At 41.7% G+C, this 7500-nt stretch overlaps 1 protein-coding gene across 1 annotated transcript in view; it reads left to right on the top strand.

Annotated features, from left to right (window-relative positions):
* Positions 1–4377: 4377 nt before the first annotated feature.
* Positions 4378–7500, top strand: part of LOC143019462 (low choriolytic enzyme-like) — an 11926-nt gene continuing 8803 nt past the window's right edge. The window contains exons 1-3 of the mRNA XM_076175100.1: positions 4378–4481; positions 4611–4916; positions 6649–6707. Coding sequence (XP_076031215.1) covers positions 4409–4481; positions 4611–4916; positions 6649–6707 — 438 coding nt within the window. The 5' untranslated portion in view covers positions 4378–4408. The remainder of the gene's footprint in view (positions 4482–4610; positions 4917–6648; positions 6708–7500) is intronic.

The raw sequence follows: 7500 nt of genomic DNA, 5'->3' as shown, positions 1-7500 counted from the left end.
AATGTTAGCGTTTTTCCAGTCCTCGGGTATCTTTCCTTCTTTGAGTGAGCTGTTTATTAAGATGTGTATTTTGTCTGTTAGTTCTTCTTTGCACTCCTTTAGAATCCAATTTGCAATACCGTCCGGGCCATGTGATTTTCTGACATCCAGCCTTGATAAATGTTCTGATATTTCCTTTAGTGATGCTGTAAACTCATTCATGAGGGGAGATTTCTTGTTTTTGTCTATGTCACAATTCGGTATTTTCTCTCTGGTGAAAACAGATTTAAAGTGATTGTTCATGACTTCGGCCATCTCTAAATCTTCTGTGTATTCTATGTTTCCTTGGCATAGTTTCACCAATTCCTGTTTGTTTTTAAGTTTACCATTCACATACCGATAGAATAGTTTGGGTTGCTCTTTGCATTTGTCTATAATATCCTTCTCATGGTTCCTTTTCTCCTCTCTTCTCACATTAACATACTCATTTCTATAGTTAACATAAATTTGCCATTTGCTTTGTTTTTTGTCTTTTCTCCACTTTTTCCAAGCTTTGTCCCTTCTGTCTTTTGCCTCACTGCATCTTTTGTTGAACCAACATTTAATGTACTCTCTCTCTCGCTTTTGTCTTGGTACATGCCTGTTTACCCCTTCATTGTAGTTTTCCATCAATATATTCCATTTCTCTTCCACTGCTGTTTCTTCCCTGTAAAATATTTCCCAGTTTGCATTCCGGAAGAATGTCTTTAGTTTTGTAAAGTCTGTTTTGTTGTACCTCAGTCTTCCTTTCCTATGCTTTTCGTTCCTCTCTATGTCTATTTCTTCCTTTAGTATAGTTTCGATGAGTACATGGTCACTCTTTCCAATTGGTGTCTCATACTGGACTTTATGCACTATTTCAGGCTCTGTTGTAAATATTAGATCTAGTTTCGATGGCTCTTCATTATTTCTGTACCTTGTGTTTTCATGGACCCATTGGGTCATTGTGTACTCCATGGTCATATCTAGCAGTACATTGCCCCACGAGTCATCTCCTCCTTGCACTGTCATGCTGTCCCAACCTTGTTTTGTTCGTTTTGAAGCGCCATTGTCTTAATCTCAAGTCTATTACTCTCCACTGGAATTCTTTGCATTCTGTCTCCGATCTTTTCAAGTTTTTTTCCTTTGCTTCTTCTCTTAGCGCCCTTTCTTTTTCTAATTCCTCAGTACTCATTTCTCTTTTTATCCATATCTTATTGTATTTTTCACTCTTTGCCAAGTTACCTACTTTTTCAAATATGTCTTCTACTACCACTTGTGACCTTAGTTTTATCTTTAGAGGTCGATTCCTATCCTTAGTATAGCGACCAATTCTGTAAGTCTCTTCTAAGTCTGTGCCTGAATCACTATCTCCCCCCTGAATTTCATTAAGGATTTCTACTGCTGTCTCTTTTTCTTCTTTTTCTCTCATGTACCTCGCCAATCCTTGTTTTTCTTTAAGCCCATAAACCACAATACATTTCTTCCTATCTACTGTGTCCCTGACCCAATTTGCTTTTTCGTTAATCACTTGAATGATTGTGTCTTTTGCATTATCTTGCATTTGCTGCTTGACTATTTCTTTGAAAGCAATTTCTTTATTTTCAATATTTTCTTTCCACTTTTTAATTTCCTGGATACTGTCCCCACCTAAGTTTTCTTCGATCTTTTGTGTCAATTCTTGGAATTTGTTGTTCACTTCTTGCTTTAGATTTTCGCTATTATTATCATTAGTTTTCTTCTTTTCATTTTCATTCTTCAGTTCATTTATGTCTCTTTTCATTTCTTTAATTTCGTTTGTAAGATCCAAGTTAGCTTTTTTCAGGTCAGAAATTTCGTGGTTAGTCTTAGATAAACAATCAATTAAACCAATTACCTCTTTTCTTAAGTCCATGATTTCATTTTCCCACCGAGTCCTATTTTTGCTCATCTCTCTCTCTATCTCTAATAATCTACTTAAGTTCTTTCTTTCGTACTTACCAAACCCTAAGAATTCATTGTCGTAACACGCGGCGCTTTGTTTATTGTTTACATCGCGTTTCAGTGGATTGCCTCCAGATGGCTCTGATTCGCAACTGGCTTTCGAGTCGTTTTCATTCATTTTTGCTAATTTCGAGTTAACACAATTAACTAGCACTGCATAGATACCATTTCGGGCACTCACGTTCACTCCCCACCCCTACAGTACAAACCAGGTTTTCCTTTTTAAGCGTAAATCCTCTCCTTCTTGGTCGCGCGACGACGAGCGACGACGAGCGGTCATGTGTGTGTGTGTGTGTGTGTGTGTGTGTGTGTGTGTGTGTGTGTGTGCGTGTGCGTGCGCGCACGCCCGTCCCACCCACTGCGGAACGGAGCTCTATTTGATCAGCCTCTTTTTATCAGACGAAACGAATTAGGTGACAAGGCAAGGCGCCAATCACCCGTTGTGTCGACCTCATTTCCCGCCCGAGACAATGTTGATTGCGGTGTCTTTGTGACAAGGGGAGGGAGAGAAGATGACGCCATTACTTTTTTCTTTTTTCTTTTTTCCTCTGCAGCTATTGTACCTGTGGCCCTGGCATTGCCGAAAAGAGAAAGAATCCACTCGATAATGAGGTAACAGTGACGATCCTCTTTCTCATTTTTTTTTTCTTTTTTTTTCAGATTTCATTTTGGACCAAAAGGTCTAACGTCAATGTGCTTTGCAAGTTGCAGCTTATTTTCATTGCAACCTAATCTGATGGATAATATGATTATATATAGTGCTACAAAGGATCAACGACATGCATCGTTTTTTCAGTTCTTCCTTCTCATACCTCTCGCCATCGTTTCCCTCAGTTTCTTAGAAGAAGAATTTAACTTTTATTGAATATAACATTAAGATTTACCTCGTGCTTTCGGTTGTCAGCTACTTTTATCGACGTTTTCTATCGTAACACCTTCAGTGATGCTTACAAAAAGGATGAAAAAGCAATTAAGGACATAACTAAGAAAAACTGTCACCCCACTGAAGAGAACTGTGAGATCCAAGTCCTTATATACTACCGTAACCCTAGAACCTGCTCAATGGTGATGAAAAACAACTGTAATAGTCGAACTGATTTTACATCTAAAACCAACATGGTGTACTTATTTAAATGTCCAGCCGAGGATTGTACGCCTCGCAATGTCACATACGCCGGGTACACCAGATGTACTCTCAGCCGAAGACTAACTTTTCACCAAAAGGATGGAGCGATCAAGGACCATTATTTAAAATATCATAATCGGAATATTGACAGAGATACCTTAATTCAATGTACCAAAATTATTGCGTACAACGAGGACCCCAGAAGGTTGAAACTCCTGGAGGCATTCCACATCAGGAATTCTGCCCCCACTATAAACATACAATCGGACATGACATCCAGTATTAAGTTGTATAGTAACGCTAACCTGAGACATCGCTATACCGAGGTCCCCTCCAACTACGGGGCAGAACTGTGATCCTCAAACTGGGTACCAAGTCACATCAGCATCCAGGGGAATATAAGGGTTGACGCAGTTGCAACTAGTGACCGAATAAGACCCAGGTTTGGCATATCCGTTCCTCCCAGAAGGAATCAGTTAAAGCGTGGACTCTTGGAAAGGAAACAGTAATCCCACTGACATAGACTGGATGTAGATGTCTCCGAAAGAACAAAATAGAACCCCAAGGTACCTGGGGATGAGACTTTTGTGCCCTCATGCTTCACCCTGCGGTACGCTGAGGTTCTGCTTCAAAGACTGCGGAAGGATCATTGTTTCTGGCAGGTCATACAACCGAAATCGACAGTGTCAATACTGTCAGACGCTCGATGCTGACCTACGATACTCCCTCTCCTGAGGCTGGGGGCGAGGGAAGAGGTGCCACGACATCTCAGGTCTTGTGGGCCGACTTTGCAGGATTCAGAGTCCTTATGAACTATATTGGCTGGCAGAATGTCAGCTTCTTCATGTTTGTTACCGTGTGGACAGCTAAGCCGTCCTCCTTGGTTCCCAGACCTAAAATAAAAATATAAAACATCCTAAGCAGTATACTATAATATCTACCAATGTCCGTGTACTTCCTATACTGTTTGGGAGTATACTTTGTTTTATCTATTCGTTGTTGTTGTTGTTGTTTTCTCTTCATCCCACTTTATGAACCAAAAGGTCTCCTGTCAACATGTTATGTTACAGTAGCCCATTGTAAAGTAAGCAAAAGAATGAACGATCAGAGTGGAGCCTCGTCCCTTGCGTCTTTCAAATTACACAGACAAGTGTTTCCGGTTCATTTGAGGCTTGAAATGACGGCGCCGTCCCGAGTGCCTGACCTTGAGGCCGCAGGCAGAGCGAGAGGCGAACCGACGACACGAGTCAGATGGTGTCAACAGTCGTTGTGTGTGTGACGACGTCGCTGAGCTGGGTCGCTATGGCTTCCGCGCTCTTGCAAGAGTCCTTCCTCGTAGTGAAAGGGATCGTCTTCCCTTTTCAAGCAGAACACGGTAGGCGATGACTAAATGGCTTACTCCCATCCAAGTATAAATCTTTTCGGGAATTTAATCATAATCAGCCTCTCAGCTTCATCAAATATAATACATAATTGTTTGTTTTTCTTTCTTTTCTTCCATCAGATGAACTTATAGACAAACTTGTGCTCGAGGGCCGCTTGCGTGAACTGAGATCAGAGTTAGAAACTCGAAGTCTTACCCAAGAGTACTGCGAAGTCGGAGCCGACGAGGACATCGAAGAAGAGGATCAGGAAGCACGTGAAGAGGACAAGGAAGAGGAGGGCGAGGAAGGTTTTGAAGAGGAAATTGTCGAAGACGAAGAGGAGGAGGAGGACTCAGGGACCCCTTTCCTGTTGAGAGCATCGGGGCCGCGCCCTTGGCCCCGGGGCATCGTGCCCTTCACGCTCAAACTCACCACCAAGAAGTCACGTGAGTTGCAGTGAAATTCGGTTCTCCAGATTCACACACACACACACGCACACGCACACGCACACACACACACACACACACACACATACATACACGCACGCACACACACTTTGCCGACTCGGTGGCACAGTTGGTAGAGCGCTGAACTGGGAAGCAGAAGTGCTCCCAGTAGCCAGTTCGAATCCTGCCCAGGGCCGAAATTATTTCGGTATCGCTGTGCCTCGGGTCGTTACTCTGACTCTCGTGGGCGGGGAGTTGGGTGTGTGTGTGTGTGCAAGGTCATAGCATTAACCATAGATCTGACCTACGAGCTCTGAGCTCTCTTCCAGGAGGGAAATAGCTGTCGATCACGAGTCCAACACGTGATCCAAAGACCAAGTGAATACATACACAATACACGACTCGGTGGCGCGGTGGTTGGTGGAGTCCCAGAGTGTCAGGGCGGCGGTGCCGGCGGTACCTGGTTCGAATCTTGTCCAGGGCTGAAATTATTTCAGTATCGCTGAGCTTCGAGTCGTTACTCCAATTCTCGTGGGCGGGAAGTTGGGTGTGTGTGTGCGTGTAAGCTCATAGCATTACCCATGGATCGGTCATATACGAGCTCGGAGCTCTCTTCCGGGAGGGAAATAGCCGTCAATCACGAGTCCAACACGTGATCCAAAGACCATGGTGAATCACACACACACACACACACACACACACACACACACACACACACACACACACACACACACACACACACAGTGTAATGTTGATTCACAATCGATGCATCTAGAATGCAAAACACTGTTCACTTATGAACAAAACAAGAAATTTTCATACGTGCTTATTCCTTGAAATTCATCCATAATGATAAATATAGTTAAACGAATATATAAACATAAACTTACAGACACTTCACAACTCAATAGCACGCCCGAACCTTTGTGCACATTTATCCAAACGGATTTTACGACTTATAGAAACAATATACACTATCAACTCAAAAAATAACATTGCAATACCTATTCACCTACCTACATACATACATATATATATATATATACATACATGTATACATACGTGTATCCATGTATACATATATACATTTATAAATATATACATATATACATATATACATATATGCATATATACCGTACATATATACATATATACATATATACATATATACATATGTACATATATACATATATACAGATATACACATATACATATATATATATTATATATATATGTATATATATACATTTATATTTATTTGCATATATACATATATCATTTATACATACATATGTATATACACGAGATAGGAGGGAGGGAAGAGGGTGGACGGGAGTGGAGTTTGTAGAGGATGGAATGGGTGAGAGTGGGTTCTATGCCTTGTCTCTTGGTTACCTCCCGTGTGTGTGTGTGTGTGTGTGTGTGTGTGTGTGTGTGTGTGTGTGTGTGTGTGTGTGTGTGTGTGTGTGTGTGTGTGTGTGTGTGTGTGTGTATGTTTGTGTGTGTGCATGTGTGTATGTACATAATACACATGCAAACACATATGTTACATGCACATACAGTAGATATACATATGCTTTGTTCGGTTTCATTTTATTTATTCATTTCATTGCATTCGTTTAGCTGAAATTTATATGACTGAACCACTCTGAATTAAGGATATTTTGAAAGAGGATAGCTGTGGAGAATTTGTCCTTTTCATTTCTTTCTTTCTTTCACCCGGCGGCTTCAGATCGAGCAGTCCTGAGGGCTATGAAGGACATCACTCACCACACAGGCATCATCTACAAGGTGGGTATAAGAGAGAGAGAGAGAGAGAGAGAGAGAGAGAGAGAGAGAGAGAGAGAGAGAGAGAGAGAGAGAGAGAGAGAGAGAGAGAGAGAGAGAGAGGAGAGATATGACACGAAATGAATCGTTTTGATCGGTGCGCACGTAACAGGTACGGTCACGACATTCCTTTTGTGCGCCAGCTTTTGTGAACAATCCATTTATACTTTCAATTTATATGTCTATTCCTTTTTATATAAGTGATCATGACGACTTTCGATGAGTTTTTCCCCCAGAAGATTAGATACTGATTCAATAATTTGCCAGGTGGTCGTCTGTGTGTGTGTGTGTGTGTGTGTGTGTGTGTGTGTGTGTGTGTGTGTGTGTGTGTGTGTGTGTGTGTGTGTGTGTGTGTGTGTGTGTGTGTGTGTGTGTGTGTGTGTGTGTGTGTGTGTGTGTGTGTGTGTGTGTATTACGTACCTAGTTGCATTTAGTTGTATTTTACGGGAAGGGGAGCTACACTCGTAGTGTCCCGTCCCTGTATCTCGCCGTGTCTAATTTTCTCTTGAAATCGTGTATGGTTTTTGCACACACTATTACTTTATCTAGTTTGTCCCATACATCCACCACTCTGTGGGTAAAGCTGTTCTTTTTCAGGTCCCTTCTATAAATGTCCTTTTTGAGCTTCCTTCCTTCCATGTCCCCCTGTGTTTCTCTTATCCCAATTTAGTAAGTCTTCTCTATCAAGGACTTCCATTCCTCTCATGATTCAATAGATGGTCAACAAGTCACCTCTTTCTCTCCTTTGTTCCAGAGT

Source organism: Oratosquilla oratoria, chromosome 37 (genome assembly GCF_046742065.1).
Source record: "Oratosquilla oratoria isolate Oo_2021 chromosome 37, ASM4674206v1, whole genome shotgun sequence".
Lineage (NCBI taxonomy): Eukaryota > Metazoa > Arthropoda > Malacostraca > Stomatopoda > Squillidae > Oratosquilla > Oratosquilla oratoria.
This window is presented reverse-complemented; position numbering and strand designations above follow the sequence as displayed.